The sequence below is a fragment of the Carcharodon carcharias genome, chromosome 12, assembly GCF_017639515.1.
Source record: "Carcharodon carcharias isolate sCarCar2 chromosome 12, sCarCar2.pri, whole genome shotgun sequence".
Taxonomy (NCBI): Eukaryota; Metazoa; Chordata; class Chondrichthyes; order Lamniformes; family Lamnidae; genus Carcharodon; species Carcharodon carcharias.
Window position 1 is genome coordinate 67,320,785 of NC_054478.1, and position 19,875 is coordinate 67,340,659.

Genomic DNA, 19,875 nt, shown 5'->3' on the forward strand with positions numbered 1-19,875 from the left:
AGTGGTGGTGGATGGGAATTGTTCAGGCCTCTGTTCAAGGAAGAAGCGGAGAGCCATCAGACCATCCCAGTGGGGGATGGAGGTGTAGAGGAATTGGACGTCCATGATGAAGAGGAGGTGTTTAAGGCCAGGGAACTGGAAATTGTTGATATGATGTAGGGCATCAGAGGAATCGCGGATGTAGGTGGGAAAAGACTGGACAAGGGAAAGAGAACGGAGTCAAGATAGGAAGAAATGAGTTCAGTGGGGCAGGAACAGGCTGACACAATCGGTCTGCCGGGACAGTCCTGTTTGTGGATTTTGGGGAGGAGGTAGAAGTGGGCTGAGGTTGGGAGACTGTGAGGTTGGAAACTGTGGAGGGAAGATCTCCAGAGGAGATGAGGTCAGTGACATTCCTGGAAACAATTGCTTGATGTTTGGTGGTGGGGTCATGGTCCAGGGGAAGGTAGGAGGAAGTGTCTGTGAGGTAGAGGTCAGTTCGCCAGACAACAATAGCACCGCCCTTGTCAGCGGGTTTGATGACAATGTCAGGGTTGGACCTGAGAGAATGGAGTGCGGCGAGTTCAGAAGGAGAGAGGAGCAGAGAAATTGAGACGGCTGATGTCACGCCATTCTCAATGAAAAGTCAAGAGCAGGTAAAAGGCCAGAGGGAGGGGTCCAGGTGGAGGGAGAATATTGGAGGCGGTTAAAAGGATCCATTGAACGGGGAGAGGACTCCTGCCCAAAGAAGTGAGCAGGAGATGAAGGCGGTGGAGGAAGAGTTCAGCATTGTACCGAGCCTGGAATTCATTGAGGTGAGGGTGTAAGGGTATGAAACTGAGTCCTTTGCTAAGTGCTGAATGTTCAGTATCAGAGAGGGGAAGGTCAGAGGGTATGGTGAATACACGGCGAGTTCTGGGATTAGAAGACGCGATGGGGTCAGAGGGATGGGAAGGGTTGGAGGATCCTGGATGAGCGTAGGTATTAATGAGTTGCTGGACCTTGCATTCCTTAGCACCTGAAAGAAAGAGACAAAGTTTCTTGTTAAAGCGTCAAATGAGACAAAGAATAAAATGAAACTGGGGGCACGCGCAGCTTTGAAAAAGGGTACGGCGGTGCTGCTGGAGGGAGAGGTCGAGTGTGTTCATATGGTGGCGCATGGCACTGAGTATGGATCTCAAGATATGATGAGAACAGCAGTCTGAGGAGCTTTGCATGTCCCTGGGATACCTGTAATCCTGGTGGATTCGAAACATGAGGGATGGAACTTCAGTTGGAATCCACGTGGGGGAAGTCGGAGATGGAGACAGTCACTGAGGAAGGAAATATGGCTGTGAAAGTGAGTTTTAGTAAACATCTTGTCATACACCAGGAAGGAAATGGAAAGCAATGAAGGTGAACAGGGCAAAAGAGACAAACAGAAATCCTGTTGGAGAGAAGAGCAGTACTTCCTCAAGGTAGGCATTCCTGGAAGAGAAGTGGAATGAATAAAACACTAAGATAAAGGCAAAATACTGTGGATGCTGGAAATCTGAAACAAAGACAAAAACTGCTGGAAAAATTCAGCAGGTCTGACAGCATCTGTGGAGAGAAAGACAAGAGTTAATGTTTCGCGTCTGTATGACCCTTCTTCAGAGCTAAGGAGAAATAGAAATGTCACAAAATATATACTATTTAAGGGGGGTGGAACAGGTGAAGCTGGATAGGAGGCCAGCGATAGGTGGAGGCAAAGGACAGATTGCAAAAGATGTCATAAACAAAAGCTCGAAGGGGTGTTAATAGTGGTGATACTGGCTAAAGGAGGTGCTGATGGTGACATTAAGAGTAGAAAGCAGAATGTGATAATGGCAGGACCATGGTAAGTGCTCTGGAAAGTGACAGATGGCCCTAGTGGGGGTGGGGTAGGGGGAGGGGACGGTGGTGTGAAGAAAAGGCCGTAAAGGCTAAAAGCTGGGGATAAAACAATCAATAAAAATGGAAATAAATTTAAAAAATAATAATAATGAAAATAAGTGAGAATAAAAATAAAAAAATAAAAATGAATAAGCAAAATGGGGTGGGGATGGAGGAGAGAGTTCATGGTCTGAAGTTTGTTGAACTCAATGTTAAGTCCGGAAGGCTTTAAGGGGCCTAATCGAAAGATGAGTACTGTTCCTCCAGTTTGCGTTGAGCTTCACTGGAACATTGCAGCAGGCCAAGGACGGACATGCGGGTGTGAAAACAGGGTGACGTGTTGAAATGGCAAGCGACAGGAAGGTCTGGGTCATGCTTGCGGACAGACTGAAGGTGTTCTGCAAAGTGTCACCCAATCTGCGTTTGGTCTCTCGAATGTAGAGGAGACTGCATTGGGAGCAGCGAATGCAGTAGACTAAATTGAGGGAGGTGCAAGTGAAGCACTGCTTCACTTGAAAGGAGTGTTTGGGCCCTTGGATGGTGAGGAGGGGGGAAGTAAAGGGGCAGGTGTTGCACCTTCTACGATTGGGTCTGTTTAGCGAGGAAAAGGCTATTCCTCCCATAGCCTCTGTAAGAATACAAAGATGGGCCCTAATTTTGGCAGCACATGACTACACCTTTCTGCATAAACCAGGGATTCATATAGCAAATGCTGATGCCCTGAGTTGCCTGCCTTTGCAAGAGAATGATCAACATGTCCCAGTTCCACAGGAACTCGTATTAGTGGTGAATTTTCTAGATTCCTCTCCAGTCTGTGCTAGACAGATAAGAAACTGGATGAATCGTGATCCAGTCCTGTCTCGAGTGAGAGATCAAGTGTTACATGGTTGGTCCCAGGAACCAGTCTCTGATGAAGCTGTCCTTTAACCAAAGACACGAGGTGAGCAGTCAAGATAGTATTCTATTATGGGCTGCATGGGTAGCAGTTCCTCCATAGGAAGGAAACAACTTTTTGTAAAGCTACACAATGCCCATCCAGGGATCTCCCGAATGAAGATCATAGTGTGCAGTTATCTATGGTGGCTGGGGATGGATGGCGATATTGAAAATGTGGTAAAACACTGTGTGCGGTGTCAACCACGACAAAAAATTTCCGGTGGCAGCCGCATTACACCCATGGGAGTGTCCAGGTAGACCCTAGGTGCGATTGCACATTGACTACGTCGATCCTTTCCTTGGAATCATGTTTCTACTGATTATAGATGCTCATTTCAAATGGTTAGATGTTTATGAGGTAAAGTCACCGACATCAGAAAAACTGGGCCAGAGCTTCGCCATCCACAGATTGCAAGAGGTAGTCATCTCAGACAATGGCACTCCATTCACGAGCGCTGAGTTCCAATGATATATCAGCTTCAACGGTATCAACCATGTGACGACTACACTGTATCATCCATCATCAAATGGACTGGCGGAAAGGGCAGTACAAACTTTTAAGGCGGGAATGAAAAAGATAACAGGTGATTCGCTGGAGACCAAGCTTGCTCATTTTCTATTTCACTACAGAACAACCCCCCCACATTACGACAGCAGCAACACCTGCAGAATCACTGATGAGGCGCTGCCTTTGGACAAGACTGAGCCAAATACTCCCCAATTTGGAGGGAAAGGTGAAGAAAGGTGGACTGGAGTGCTGCTTTGGGAGTTTGGTGAGGAGGGAATGAGGTGATCCTTTGAGTACCGTGAGTACGGTCGGGTAAGTATTTACTATTTTTATCACTTATAGTTTTTAAGGCCCTATTTTGTGGTTAATCATTTGTAAGGGCTATATTCTTTAACAATGAGGAGCAGCAAAGAAGGCCCCGAGGGTAATTGATATTATTTGATATTAAGTATCTTCCAAAAGGTTTAATTTAATTTAAAGGGGTAAGTCATGGCAGGAGAGCTCAAAGCCGTGGTGTGCTCCTGCTGCTCTATGTGGGAAGCCGGGAACATTTCCAGTGCCCAGGGCCAGCATGTATGCGGGAGGTGTCTCCAGCTGCAGCTCCTGGAAGCCTGGGTTTCGGAGCTGGAGCGGCAGCTGTGGACACTGCGGAGCAACCGCGAGGCAGAGAGTATCGTGGATAGCACATACGGAGAGGTGGTCACACAGCAGGCTAAGAGTCCACAGGCAGGAAGGGAAGAGGACTAGGCAGGCAGTGCAGGAATCTCCTGTGGCTATTTCCCTGCAAAATAGATATACCCCTTTGTTGAGGGGAATGGCCTGTCAACAGCCAAATTTGTTGCACCATGGTTGGCTCTGCTGCAGAGGGGAAGGAGTAAAAAGTGTGGGAATGCAATAGTTATGGGGGATTCAATTGTAAGGAGAATAGATAGGCGTCTCTGTGGCTGCAAATGAGACTCCAGGATGGTATGCTGCCTCTCTGGTGCTACAGGACATTCTGAAGGGGGAGGGTGAACAGCAAGTGGTTGTGGTACACATTGGTACAAACAACATGGGTAAAAAAAAGGGATGAGGTCCTAAAGGCAGAATATAGGGAGTTAGGAAGTAAGTTGAAAAGTAGGACCTCAAAGGTAGTGATCTCAGGATTACTACCAGTGCCACGTGCCAATCAGAGTAGAAATAGCAGGATATATCGGATGAATATGTGGCTGAAGAGATGGTGTGAAGGGGAGGGTTTCAGATTCCTGGGACATTGGGACTGGTTCTAGGGGAGGTGGGACCAGTGCAAACTAGACGGGTTACACCTGGGCAGGACCAGGACTGATGTGCTCGGGGGAATATTTGCTAGAGTGGTTGGGGAGGGTTTAACCTAAAATGGCAGGGGGATGGGAACCTATGCAAGGAGTCAGAGGAGGGGGAATCAAAGACAAGAACAAAAGACAGAATGTGGAATAAGAAAAATGATAGGCAGAGAAATCAAGGGCAAGAATCAAACAGGGCCTCGGTGAAAAATAGTGAGAACAGGACAAGTAATGTTAAAAAGACAAGCCTTCAGGCTTTGTGCCTTAACCTGAGAAGCATTCGCAATAAAGTGGATGAATTAACCATGCAAATAGATGTAAACAAGTATGATATAGTCAGGATTACAGAGACAAGGCTGCAGGGTGACCAGGGATGGGAACTGAACATCCATGGGTATTCAGTATTTAGGAAGGACAGACAAAAAGGAAAAGGCGGTGGAGTTGCATTGCTGGTTAAATAGGAAATTAATGCAATATCAAGGAAAGCTATTAGCTCCAACGATGTGGAATCCATTTGGGTAGAGCTGAGAAACACTAAGGGAAAAAAATGTTAGTGGGGGTTGTATATAGACTGTAGTGGTGATGTTGGGAATGGCATTAAACAGGAAATTAGAGACGCATGCAATAAAGGAAATCTATAATTATGGGTGACTTTAATCTGCATATAGATTGGGCAAATCAAATTAGTAACAATACCATTGAGGAGGAATTCCTGGAGTGTGTACGGGATGGTTTTCTGGACCAATATGTTGAGGAACCAACAAGAGAACAGGCCATCCTAGACTGGGTATTGTATAACGAGAAAGGAATAATTGGCAATCTAGTTGTGCGAGGCCCCTTGGGGATGAGCAACCATACTATGGTAGAATATGGAGAGCCACGTGGTTGATTCTGAGACTAGGGTCCTGAATCTTAATAAAGGAAACTACAACGGTATGAGGTGCGAGTTGGCTATGATGGATTGGGAAACGTTATTTAAAGGGATGACGGTGGATAGACAATGGCAAACATTCAAAGACACATGGGTGAACTGCAACAATTGTTTATTCCTGTCTGGCACAAAAGTAAAACAGGAAAGGTGGCCAAACCATGGCTTACAAGGGAAATTAGAAATAGTACTAGATCCAAGAAAGAGGCATACAAATTGGCTAAAAAAACAACAGGCCTGAGGATTGGGAGCAGTTTAGAATTCAGCAAAGGAGGACCAAGGGATTGATTAAGAAGGGGAAAATACAGTACGAGAGTAAGCTTGTGGGGAACATAAAAACTGACCGTAAAAGTTTCTATAGGTATGTGAAGAGAATAAGATTGGTGAAGACAAATGTAGGTCCCTTACAATCAGTAACAGGGGAATTTAAAAATAAAAACAAAAAAACTGTGGATGCTGGCAATCTAAAACAAAATGGAATTACCTGGAAAAACTCAGCAGGTCTGGCAGCATTGGTAGAGAAGAAAAAAGTTGACATTTCGAGTCCTCATGACCCTTCAACAGAACTGAGTAATATTAGGAGAGGGGTGAAATATAAGCTGGTTTAAGTTCGTGTTTGTGTGGGGGGGGGTGGTTGGGGGGAGAGAAGTTGGGGGGGGTGTGGTTGTAGGGACAAGCAAGCAGTGATAGGAACAGATAATCAAAAGATGTCACAGACAAAAGAACAAAGAGGTATTGAAGGTGGTGATATTATCTAAACGAATGTGCTAATTAAGAATGGATGGCAGGACACACAAGGTACAGCTCTAGTGGGGGTGGGGTGGAAAGACTAATAGGGCATAAAAGGTATAGATTTAAAAATAATGGAAAAAGGTGGGAAAAGAAAAATCTACACAAATTATTGGAAAAACAAAAGGAAGGGGGAAGAAATGGAAAGGGGGTGGGGATGGTGGAGGGAGTTCAAGATCTAAAGTTGTTGAATTCAATATTTAGTCTGGAAGTGCCTAGTCAGAAGATAAGGTGCTGTTCCTCCAGTTTGTGTTGAGCTTCACTGGAACAATGCAGCAGCAAGCCAAGGACAGACATATGGGCAAGAGAGCAGGGTGGAGTGTTAAAATGGCAAGCGACAGGGAAGTTTGGGTCTTTCTTGCGGACAGACCGCAGGTGTTCTGCAAAGCGGTTGCCCAGTTTGCGTTTGGTCTCTCCAATGTAGAGGAGACCGCATTGGGAGCAATGAATGCAGTAGACTAAGTTGGGGGAAATGCAAGTGAAGTGCTGCTTCACTTGAAAGGAGTGTTTGGGTCCTTGGATGGTGAGGAGGGGGGAAGTAAAGGGGCAGATGCAGTATAATGTGGATAAATGTGAGGTTATCCATTTGGTAGCAAAAACAGGAAGGCAGACTATTATCTGAATGGCTATAAATTGAGAGAGGGGAATGTGCAACAAGACCTGGGTGTTCTCGTACACCAGTCGCTGAAGGTAAGCATGCAGGTGCATTAGGCGGTAAAGAAGGCAAATGGTATGTTGGCCTTCATAGCGAGAGTATTCGAGTACAGGAGCAGGGATTTCTTGCTGCAATTATACAGGGCCCTGGTGAGATCATACCTGGAATATTGTGTGCAGTTTTTGTCTCCTTATCTGAGGAAGGATGTTCTTGCTATAGAGGGAGTCCAGCGAAGGTTTACCAGACTGTTTCCTGGGATGGCGGGACATATGAGGAGAGATTGAGTTGGTTAGGGTTATTTTCGCTGGAGTTCAGAAGAATGAGGTGGGATCTCATAGAAACCAATAAAATTCTAACAGGATTAGACAGGGTAGATGCAGGAAAGATGTTCCTGATGGTGGGGGAGTCCAGAACCAGAGGTTGGAGTCTGAGGATACGGGGTAGGCCATTTAGGACTGAGCTGAGGAGAAAATTCTTCACCCAGGGAGTGGTGAGCCTGTGGAATTCACTACCACAGAAGGTAGCTGAGGCTAAAACATTGTATGTTTTCAAGAAGGAGTTAGATGTAGCTCATGGGGCAAAAGGGATCAAAGGATATGGGGAGAAAGCGGGAGCAGGCTATTGAGTTGGATGATCCAGCCATGATCATGCCGAATGGCCTACTCCTGCTCCTATTTTCTATGTTTCTATGCTTCTAAAAGTCAAGGGAACCAGAAAGCGACTCATGATTTGCATGGTCGTGAGCAACAATTTCCTATTGGAGATGCAGCATATGTAAGGAATTTTGGTGGATGACCGAAGTGGTTTCCTGGTAAAGATCAGTGACTGGACCATTGTCATACCAGATAGAAGTGGAGGGCCCTTGGATCATTTAAGAAAAAGGGAGCTACCCCAACAAGATATTGTTCCACCTGTAACTGAACCAGTGGCTCCTGTTGAAGATACTCAACCAAGGACAGACATGCCTGATGTCTCTGTCAGAGTCGAAGACACTGAGCTCCATATGCCTAATGAGGTACCTGATGTTAATGAGATTCCAGAGAATATGTTTTGTGCAAAAGAATCTGAAGTCGTGGAGCTGTGACGTTCCACATGGATCAGGAAACGACCTGAAAGATTGAACTTATAATTTTGTGACCTTTGTAAATATTGTAATGTCATGAGGTAAATATCCTTGTAAGTACAAAATGTACAAAAAAGTTAAAGGGGAGGAATGTAGTAATTATAGTTTTGGGAAACATAGGACTGTAGCTTTAAGAATAATTAATCCTGTGCTGTAAGATCACATGATCTGTGTAAACCAATATGTTAGCAGCGTGGAGAACCTCTACAGGAGGCAGTTCTTCTTTGGTCATGGAGCTTGATGTACAAAGGTAGTGCTGCTATAGTCTTGTAAAAAAAGTTAAATGTTTCCACGAAGAAAAGTTGTCTGAAGATCACCTCTATACCAGTTAGTTTGTTGTAAAAAGTTAACAACATCATGGCTTCTTTTTTTGTTCACATGATGTTAGTACAAAGTGGCCAAGTTAAGAAAGCACACTAAAGCCTACTAAAATAAAATCTAAAACCTAGGCCAGCTTACAATCTTCCTCGGCAATTACAGCCACATGTCTGTGTTCAGGACTTCTCTCAACTTATGGCACATCTCTCAACTTAAGTTCTATCTTTGATGATCCGGAGATTTAGGCCACTATGTTCTAAGAAAATGAGAACTGACTGCAGATGTATTATCCTGACAATCCACATTATGTTAACATGGCATTAAACCAAATAAATAAAAATGATTAACCTTAGCATTAAAATAACTTCAATTGCAACATCTAGGCCACTATGTTTGAGTTAAACTTTGGCTACTATTGTGACTTCAGGAAATGTGATTTATTTACTTCGCCACAAGATGTTTTCTTCAAAAATCGATGAAGTATGTAATGATCACTGTCACAAACTATTATTTACCATTTTTGGAATAAGGATTATTCTCTTCAGTTACAGAGTATTCTAATTGTAGTTTTATGCTTTGATACCCTGAAAGTGATATACTAGTCAAATAAGAGACTTCTGAGTAAAATTGTTTAAAATCACACTTGTATATGTGACTTAAATGTTGAATAGTTACTAATGTAATTGAGATTGAGCATTTAACAAACAGTATATACTAACTACAGATTTTAAAAAAGGAATTAGAGTTTTTAAATGAAATATTCTGTATTAACAATTACAGCATTGTTTAAATTTTCCTTTTTTGTCAGATGATGGCATGTGGACTCAGCTTTGGCTTGTGTCAGATTACCATGAGAATGGTTCACTGTTTGACTACTTAAACAGATACACTGTGACAGTAGATGGTATGATGCAATTTGCCATCTCTATTGTAAATGGACTAGCACATCTCCATATGGAAATAGTTGGCACACAAGGTAAAATATTTTTGTTTTCAAATTAAGCAAATGGTTGAAATGAGGGCTATAATTCATTTTAATTCTATAGCTATTACAGTATTTTACTCAATAACAATGTTTATAAAACCAACTAGATTTGATTAAATTTATTCAATTAGGATTATGTTCAAAACCTGAATAGGAATAGGCATAATAATACTTGCATTTTTTTCTGAAACTGTCAGATGCACTGAAAGACTGAGAATGAATAGAATATATTGTGTTTTTTTACAATAAAATGCTTGACATTAAACTGGGGAGGGATGTATGTAAAGTTTAAATTCACCCTCCACATGACTGATGCCTTTAATGGACTGTTAACCAGTCCACAAATAATAATTTCCCTTCCTCAGCTAGTCTGTAATTGCCAAAGTAAACACAGTAAGATAGGGAATTTAATAAACTTTTGCTCACCTTATGCAATCTTCTAAGTTTTCTTTGACTAACTTCTTCCTCCTCTTCCGAAGTGTTGCAGGAACCACAACTCCACCTTCCTATAGCCTAGTCCCCCTGACTCATAACACAAGTTTTCATCCTACATACTGTAATAGAGAAATAAACACTAATATTGCATCAGAAGACTATTAAATCATTTTAACTCTGTAATATCCACATTAGATAACTATAATACAGCTTTCAATGAAGATTTTAGTTCTTCCTCACATTCTCTGTCATTTTTCCCACCAACTAGTTGGAAAGACATAGGCCTGAATCTTCCAAGCAGCAGTAATGCTGTGTGCATTGCCCCTGCATGCAATGATTCTCCTGACCCGATACTGCTGTGCATTTCTTTTGGATCTTCTGATCCTGGCTATTAAAGACATGCACAGTGCAGTGCCCCCTGGGGAATTCCATCGGAGTGAAATGGAATTGGGGGAAGAAAGGACACGCCCCATTTTTATGGCATTAGCTGCATATTCAGGTATGTTTAAAGGTCCAGTCTTTGAGTATGGGTAGGTGAGTGGGTGGGTAGATGGGTGGATAGGTAGGTGAATGAATGGGTAAGTAGCTGGGTGAGTGGGCAGGAAGCTGGGTGAATGGCTGATCTGGTTCAGTTGGGGGTAGTCGGGGGCTAGTCAGTTCCGGTTGGGGTGGGGGGGGCATAGTTGAGTTGGGGCGTAGTTGGTTCCAATCAAGCAGGGGTAGTCAGGTTAAAAGGGTAGTCATGTTGGTCGGAGGAGCGGGTGCTAGTCAGGCCTGTGAGTAGTCAGGTGGTCGGGGGTAGTTGGGTGTGGCTGGGGGTGTGGGTAGCAGATTGGGGATGTAGTCAGGTTGGAGGAGGGGTTAATCGGGTCCATTTGGGGAGGTGGTGGTAGTTAGGTGGTCAGGGGTTTGGAATGGTGGGTTAGTCAGGTGGTAGTTGAGCCCCATCGGAGGTGGATGGGGGGTGGTGCTGTAGTCTGGTAGTTAGGTTGGATCAGATGGTAGTCAGGTTGGGTCAGGTCAGGGGTGTTGTTTGGCCCATTCGGGGGGCAGTAGCTGGATCAGGTTGGGTGGTTAGGGATAGCTAGGTGGTCAGGGAGTTTGATTGGGAATGTCAGTTTTGGAGTTACCCAGGTGATAGACCAGGCTTTAAATTTGTTATGACATGGCAGATGATGTGTGCCAGGTGGACCAAATCAACGAGGGAAACTTGGTCACTCTATCACAACGGGGATTTTGCAATTTGTATTTATGACTATATATGTGCACTGAATTCAAAGTAATAGGTCCACCATGACCTTTAAGATTTTAAAAATTAAATTAAAATATTTATTAACAAAATATAAAATATTTCAAGCACATGCATCAGACTACAAATTACTTACTAACACATACAGGGAGGTGATGGCATAGTGGCATTGTTGCTAGACTGAAAATCCAGAGATGCAGGGTAATCCTCTGGGGACCTGGTTCAAATCTCACCATGGCAGATGGTGGAATTTAAATTCAATAAAAAGTCTGGAAATAAAAGTGTGATTATTGTAAAAACCCATCTGGTTCAGTAATGTCCTTTAGGGAAGGAAACCTGCTGTCCTTACCTGGTCTGGCCTCCATGTGGCTCCAGGCCCACAGCTTGCCCAACAACTACCCTCTGAATAAGGGATTCTCCCAATTAGGGATGGGTGGTAAATGCTGGCCTAGCCAGTGATGCCCACATCCAATGAATAAAAAAAACTCCATAAAATTATTAATTAACCTGACCCCAGTTACATCCCCTTTAAGGCAACAGTCCAAAATAGATTTTAAATTTAAAACAAACTCAGCAAGCTAGCACTGGACAGTGGAATTCTGAATAGCTTTTCCCCAACTTTAGTTTTGCTATATAGCAGACTAATACGCACATGCTATTTCACACACTCCTGTTAGATCTTACACGGCCTTTTGACACATAACCTTTCATTCTCCTTTATATATGTTTCTCTCTTTTTAATGTGTAAATTCTATTGTTCCATATGTCTGAAACTGTACCTTACTCATAATATAAAAACTTTCATGCTACCACTATATATTGTCAGTAACCTTTGGGAAAAATAAACACATTCCTTGGCCTTGCTTATTTGGCTAGTTGTAAACAGACTAAGATATCACTTGAAATCCGAATATCCCTTCATTTATCTAAAAATGCAAATTCCCTTTACACCTTACGTACTAAGCCAGCATCCATGTTTACTCATTAGCATCTCAAACCCCTAGCTTCTTTTGATGATTTCAAACTTGCATTCTAGTTGACTACAAAATGTAATTAAATCACACATAGACCCAAGTATACTTACTCCCTACTTCATAATAAGCCAGAAAAATATTATGAAAATTATTATGCTTTCATCACAAACTGTCTAACATTTCTTGGATAACAATCAAGGTAATTCCTGCGGATCTATCCCAAGTGTCCGACTCTAGCTCAGACTTGGAGATGTTCATGGAGGGTCCCAGGCAGCGGGGAAATAAGCATCAGGAGTTTAAGCTTCCTGGGCAATTCCCAGATAGGTCCACGTGTCAGGATTTCCGCAGGGTCCTGACAGGCATCTTCTGTCATATGTGTTGTCTCTCATTATCTAGTGACTGGAAGATTTGGGCCATCAAGGGGCAAATTTACAGGGAAATTATGGAGAGACACAAGAACCATAAAATAATGGTAACAGGGAACTTTAATTATCCTAATATAAACTGTGATAGTAACAGTGTAAAGGGCAGATAGAGGGAAGAGTTTTTGAAGTGTGTTCAGGAGAATTTTCATGTGCAGTATGTTACTGGCCAAATGAGGAAGGAGGGATTGCTAGATTTGGTTCTGGGGAATGGGGTGGACCAAGTGTCAGTGAGGAAGCGTATAAGGAATGTTGATCATGGCATCATAAGATTCCAGTTAGCTGTGGATAAGGACAAGGAGCAATCTAGACTAAAAATATTTTAGGCGGAGGAGGTCCAATTAATATATCATAGATTCACAGAATAATTACAGGGAAAGCTGGCCGAGTACATGTCAGCTCTCTGCAGGAGTAAATCCGCTAGTGCCACTCTCCTGCCCTTTCCCTGTAGGCCCCCAAATTTTGTCCATTCAAGTGCTTATTCAATGCCTTTTTAAAAGCCATAATTGAATCTGCATCCACCATCTGGAGGCAGTGCAATCCAGAACCAAGCCACTCCATTAGATTTCTTTGAGATTATAACAAGCAGGGTGGATAAAGGATATAGATGTAATTTATTTGGATTTTTAAAAGGCATTTGATTAGGTGGCACATAAAAGGTTGCAACTCAAGATGCATGGGTTTGGGAGTAATATTTTGTTATTCTTTTGTGGGTTGTGACCATTGCTAGCAAGGCCAGCATTGATTGCTTATCCTTAATTGCCCTCGAGAAGGAGGTGGTGAGCCGTATTCTTGAACCGCTGCAATCTATGTGCTGTAGGTACACCCACAGTGCTGTTAGGAAGGGAATTCCATGACTTTGACAGTGACAAAACACCGATATAGTTCCAAGTCAGGATGGTGAGTGGCTTAGAGAGGAACATGCAGGTGGTGGTGTTCTCATGCATTCACTGCCCTCGTCCTTCTAGGTGATAGAGGTCAAGGGTTTGGAAGTTGCTGTCAAAGGAGCCTTGGAGAGTTGCTGCAGTGTACCTTGTAGATAGAACACACTGCTGCCACTGTGCATCAGTGGTGGAGGGACTGAATATTAAATGTGGTGGATGGGTAACCGATCAGTTGTCCGGGATTGTGTTGAACTTCTTGAGTGTTGTTGGAGCTGCATTCATCCAGGTAAGTGGAGACTATTCCATCATATTCCTGACTTGTGCTTTGTACATGGTGAACACACTTTGTGAGAGTCAGGAGGTGAGTTCCTTGCCATAGAATTACCAGCTTCTGACATGCTCTTGTAGCCACAGTATTGTATGGCTGGTCCAGTTCAGTCACTTTTTGGTCAATGGTAGCCCCAGGATGTTGATAGTGGGTGATTCATTAATGGTAATGCAATTGAGTGTCAAAGGGAGATGCTTAGGTTCTCCCTTGTTGGAGATGGTCATTGCCTAGCACTTGAGTGGTGTGAATGTCACATGCCACATATAAGCCCAAGCCTGTATGCTGTCCAGGTCTTACTGCATATGGACACAAACTGCTTGAGGATCTGAGAGGTCATGAATGGTACTGAACACTGTGCAGTCATTAGCAAACGTCCCCGCTTCTGACCTTATGATGGAAAAAAGGTCATTGACAAAGCAGTTGAATATGGCTAGGCCTAGGAGACTACCCTGAGGAACTCTTGCAGTGATACCCTTGGCTCAGATAATTGGCCTCCAACAACCACAACCATCTACCATCTTCCTTTGTGATAGGCATGACTCCAAACTGTGGACAGCTTTCCCTCAATTCCTACTGACGTCAGTTATGCTCAGTTCCTTAATGCCATACTCAGTCAAATGCTGCCTCACTGCCAAGGGCAATGACTCTCACCTCACCTTTGAGTTCAGTTCTTTTCACCATGTTTGGACAAAGGCTGTAATGAATTCAGGAGCTGAGCGGCCCTGGAAGAATTCAAACTGAGCTTTGGTGAGCAGGTCATTGCTGAATAAATCCATTTGATAACACTGTTGATGACACCTTCTATTACTTTCTGATGATTGAGAGTAGACTGATGGGGCAGTAATTGGCTGGGTTGGATTTGTCCTGCTTGTTGCAGGCTGTATATACCTGAGCAATTTTTCACATTGTTAGGTAGATGCCAGTGTTTTAGATGCATTGGAACAGCTTGTCTAAGGGTGTGGCTAGTTGTGCAGCACAAGTTTTCAGTATTACTGCCAGGTTGTTGTCAGGGCCCATGGCCCTTTCTGCATCTAGCTCCTTCAACCATTTCTTGATATCATGTGGAGTGACCCAAATTTGCTGAAGACTGGCATCTGTGATGGTGGCTCTCAGGAGGAGACAGAGGTGGATCATCCACTCGGCACTTCTGGGTGAAGATGGTTGTAAATGTTTCAGCTTTGTCTTTTGAACTGATATGCTGGGCTCCACTATCATTGAAGATGGGGAACCTCCTCCCTTCATTCATTGTTTAATTGTCCACCACCATTCACAACTGGATGTCACAGACTGCAGAGCTTTGATCTGATTCATTTGTTTGGTATTGCTTAGCTCTATCTATAACATGCTGCTTCCACTGTTTGGCATGCATGTAGTCCTGTGTTGTAGCTTCACAGATTAGCACCTCATTTTTAAGAATGTAAGTGGCATCCTGGCATGTTCTCCTCTACTCTTCATTGAACCAGAGTTAACTTCTTATCTTGATGGTAATGGTAGAGGCAAGGAAGTGGAGTTAAAGCCACAATCAAATTAGCCATGATCTTAATGAATGGCAGAGCTGGCTTGAGGGACCAAACGGCCTACTCCTGCTCTTATTTCTTCTGCTGTTATGTTCTCTGCATAAGGAAGTTTTCCTCACGTCGCCCTTGGTTCTTTTGCCAATCACCTTAAATCAATGGCCTCTGCTCTTGATCTTTCCACCAATGGGAAAAGTACCTCTCTATCTATTGTCTAGATCCTTCATGATTTTGAACAGCTCAATCAAAGATCCTCTCAAACTTCTCTGCTCAAAGAAGAACACTACCAGCTACTCCCACCCATCAATGTAATTGAAGTCCCTTATCCCTGGAGCCATCCTCGTAAATCTTTTCTCTACCCTCCCTTAAGCCTTCACAACCTTCCTAAAGTGCAGTGCCCAGAATTGGATGCAATGTTCCAGTTGAGGTCAAGCAAGTGTTTTTTACAGGTTCCTCATAACTTCTTTGCTTTTGCACTTTATGCCTCTATTTATACTTTATGCCTCTAATTATAAAGCTCTGTATGCCCTTTTAACCACTTTCTCAACCTACCCCGTCACCTTCAATGATTTGTGCACATACACTCCTAGGTCCTGGCATACCTGCATCCCATTTAGAAGTGATCCCTTTAGTTTATATTACCCCAGCTCATCCCTTCTACCAAAATGTACTACTTCAGAATTCTCTACAATAGGTTTCATTTACCATGTGTCCGGCTGTTCCCCTGGCCTGTCTGTGTCCTCATGAGGTTTATCACTATCTTCCTCACAGTTCACAATATTTCCAAGTTTTGTGTCATCTGGAAATTTTGAAATTGTACTCAGTACAATCAAGTCTAAGTCATTGATATAGATCAAGAAAAGCAGTGATCCTAATACTGACCCCTGGGGAACCTCACTATATAGCTTCCTTCTGTCCACTAATTTCTGTTTCTTGTCACTCAACAAACTTCATATTGTAAGGAACACATCTTTTTATTTCTGTTGGACTGTTGTAAAGAACTTATCTTTTTATTTTCTGTTGGAATGTGTATTTTAAAGTTACAATGGCTACAGGTTGAAAGACATGTCCATTGGAACAGTATGAGGAATGTATACAATATTGCAGTCCTGGAACAGAGTGTGCCATGAAAAACAGGATGGTGCTGGAAAGGAGTCCTGGAAAGGACCAAGGGAGCTGCCTGACAACAGCATTTTAATTGGCTCCTTACCAGGTGATCAGGGTTTTGTGTGGTAGCAGTGTGCAGCAGAAAGCTCCTGGCCTGCAAAGAGAAAACATCTAAAATCTCTTTTCATCATATCTCTATAACCTGCTCTCTCCCTGAGGAAACCCCTGTAAAAAGGAAAAGGGGAAAACCACTATAAGAGACATTGAAAAGCAAGTGCTCAACCAATGAACTAAATGCTGAAAACGCTGGAAGACCACCTCATGTCATCAGTAAGAACTGAAAGGAGTTTGGAAGACATTGATCAAAATCAACCCTTTGAATCCTATACTCCAGATTGGTGCACTTGAACTGTTTTATTCCACCCTTAAAATCCATGTTTTGTGTGTCTTATGTGTAATATGTGTGTGTGCGTGCATGCATGTGTGCATGTAATGTGTAGGGATTTAAGAAGGGGGTCAAGTTTAAGTTATAGTGTTAGGAGTTAGCAGTTTCATATTTCTTTCTTTCGCTACTGGTTAAAGACAATTTGTTCAATAAACAGTTATTTACTTATTAAGTTTTCAACCCTGGTGCTCATATTCTGTAAACCTAAATGAAACAATTAAGTAGAATTTTGGCAATCTGGTGGTTTGGGCAAACTTTTCACATTTGCCGTGGCTCAGGGAACAGTGAGACTTGATATTACAGTGCACTATTCCCAGTGAGTCGTGACAATATCCATCCTGCCACTGTCCTTTTTAATCCGTTGGCTTCAACTTTTCTGGTACTTTATCAAATGCCTTTTGAAAATCCATACACATCATATCCACTGCACTTTCCTCAATCAACCCTCTCTCTGTTACCTCATCAAAAAACTCAATTAAGTTAGTTAAAGATAACTAGCCAAAGGCATGTTTACATGACTGTTAATGTTGTTCCGGATTGTTGTTCTTAAAGGCTTTCCCACAACTAATCTTAAACTGATTGACCTGTAGTTGCTGGGTTTATCCTCACACTCTTTCTTGAATAACGGCGTAACATTTTCAGCTCTCCAGTCCTCTGGTACCACCCCTGAATCTCAAGAGGAATGGAAGATTGTGGTCAGTACCTTTGCAATTTCCATCATTCTTTTGCTCACATCCTCAGGTGCATCCCATCTAGGCCTGGTGACTTATCAACTTTAAGTACAGCCATGCTTTTTTAATGTCTCCTCTCTAGTAATTTTTAATAGCACATCCAGTATTTTAACTACTTCACCATTCAATACGACTTGGGCAGCATCACCTTCCTTGGTAAATACAGGAGCAAGTACTCATTTAGTACCAAAACCAAGCACTCTGCCTCAATGCTTAAGGTCCTCCTTTTGGTCAAAAATTGGCCTGAGGACTTCTCTTTCTCTCCTTTTACTACTTATATGTTTATAGAAGACTTTTGAATTTCCTTTTATGTTAGCTGCCAGGCTTTTCTCACACTCTCTCTTATCTCCTTTTTCTCTTTGAACCTCATCCGAAAATTTCACTTTGAACTTTCTATATTCAGTCTGGCTCTCACTTACATCATCAACTCAAAATCTAACATACACATGTATCTTCAGCTTCATCTTGCTCTCTATCTCTTTTGTCTCTTTTTTCTGGGAGATCTGACTTTTGTTGGCTTCCCTTTCCCCATTGTGGGAATGTGCCTCAAATGTACAAAAATCATCTATTTTAAAGGCTACAAAATCAGCTTGAAATGGTAGAAGATTGGGTTAATTCTCTAAGTTTCATTTTACAGGAAACTGCTTATGGTTTTGTTCCTCTAGAAACAAATCAGTGGAATAATATTCTTGGGTGATGACAGCTGTTAGCTTACCTGAAAGGGGCCGTGGTAAAGTGAGCCCTTGCTATAGTAGGAAAGCAACTTGATAGATATTCAAATAACCATACTAGAAAGCTGTGTTAGAATTTTCAGTTCACCTCGCTTAAGTAAGATGCTTACTGAATGCTAAAGTCAATTGGTGTGTGAGGTAGTGAATAAGTTACTTCAGTGAACAATCCTATGATTCAATAGTCTGATAAGAAGAATGAACAGCTGGGCTGAATGGCCATTATGGACAACTCATCAACAGGCTTTACAAACAATTTTGGACATAAGTAACTGACAATAGAACAATTTACAATAATGAAACTTCTGCAAGTTAGCTTTGAAGACCAAAGATGGAATGTTTCTTGGGAGGATGAAACTGATGAGGGGGAACAACATGAGGCGAGATAAGGAAAAGATGAGGTAAAGGCCTGGTTGATCAAGGACAGAAAGTAAATAAGAAGGCTGTGGAGAGAAACTCCTAAGGGTAGATTCAAGCTAATGTTCTTGGGTAGCTTGAGAAGTCATGAAGAAGTGAGGCACCAAGGACAAAAGAGAAAGAAGAAAAAGTAAAGAGCTGTTCGCACATGCCACCTATCCTGCCTGACCTGGACCGGTACTTGTTACAAGTCATGGTTGTGTGACTTTGCTGTATAACTAATGTGTTATATCTCATCTTTAACTCAACCTAACCACCGTATTGGTTGCAGACCATCATGATTGATTAGATAATTGATAACAACAACAAATTGTGCTTAAATTAAAACATCAACAAAATGGGGAGCTTAAAATCACTACATTTGTTCCATTCAAATTTTGCCTGCCAATCCTTGATTTCAATTTACTCGGGACAAATATGTTCTCAATGCATTGAAATTTTTTACACTAAGTCATCTATTTTAACTTTATAATAAAATAAATAACTAAAAAAAGAACTTCTCTTTTCCCTTTCTTTCTCTTTGATTTAACTGGCACTTCGGAGGTGATAGCATTTCCCAAAAAGACAGTGGGCTTTCTTTGACTAAAAATAAGCCCTAAATGTTATATTTTTCATCCAAGTATAAAACTGAAGAATGGAAGGATTGGGATTTGCAAGTCTTTTGTCGGTCATCATACTGATTTAATATGGAAGACTGAGTGAAATGGTGAGTTAGCAGAGTGTCCTTCATTTTTAGGACTTGTTCTGTGTCCAGTCCATGCTGATGGTACAAAAATCTCCTCTCTCTCCTAGTTAGAGGGATTCAATGGACAATTTACTTTAGGTAATCTATTCAATAGACACTTTAATGGACACAGCAATAAATGCTTTTAACATTAAATTGCCAATTTCCTTCAAAGAAGGCAAAAAATGGCTGAGGTGAGAGGTGGAAAGTTTCACAAGATGCACAAGTTGCAGTAAGTTGCACTTACTGCACTCCATTCTCTCAGGTCCAACCCTGACATCGTCATCAAACCCGCTGACAAGGGTGGTGCTGTTGTTGTCTGGTGCACTGACCTCTACCTCGCGGAGGCTGAGCGTCAACTCACAGACACTTCCTCCTACCTCTCCCTGGACCATGACCCCACCACTGAACATCAAGCCATTGTTTCCAGGACTGTCACTGACCTCATCTCCTCTGGGGATCTTCCTCCCACAGCTTCCAACCTGATAGTCGCCCAACCTCG

The 19,875-nt window shown here is 42.5% G+C and overlaps 1 protein-coding gene across 1 annotated transcript in view; it reads left to right on the forward strand.

The window, feature by feature from the left end:
* LOC121284927 (activin receptor type-1B-like) overlaps positions 1–19,875 on the forward strand; it is a gene marked incomplete at both ends in the record, with an annotated part of 126,846 nt that overhangs the window by 58,321 nt on the left and 48,650 nt on the right. The window contains one exon of the mRNA XM_041200853.1: positions 9,239–9,406. Coding sequence (XP_041056787.1) covers positions 9,239–9,406 — 168 coding nt within the window. The remainder of the gene's footprint in view (positions 1–9,238; positions 9,407–19,875) is intronic.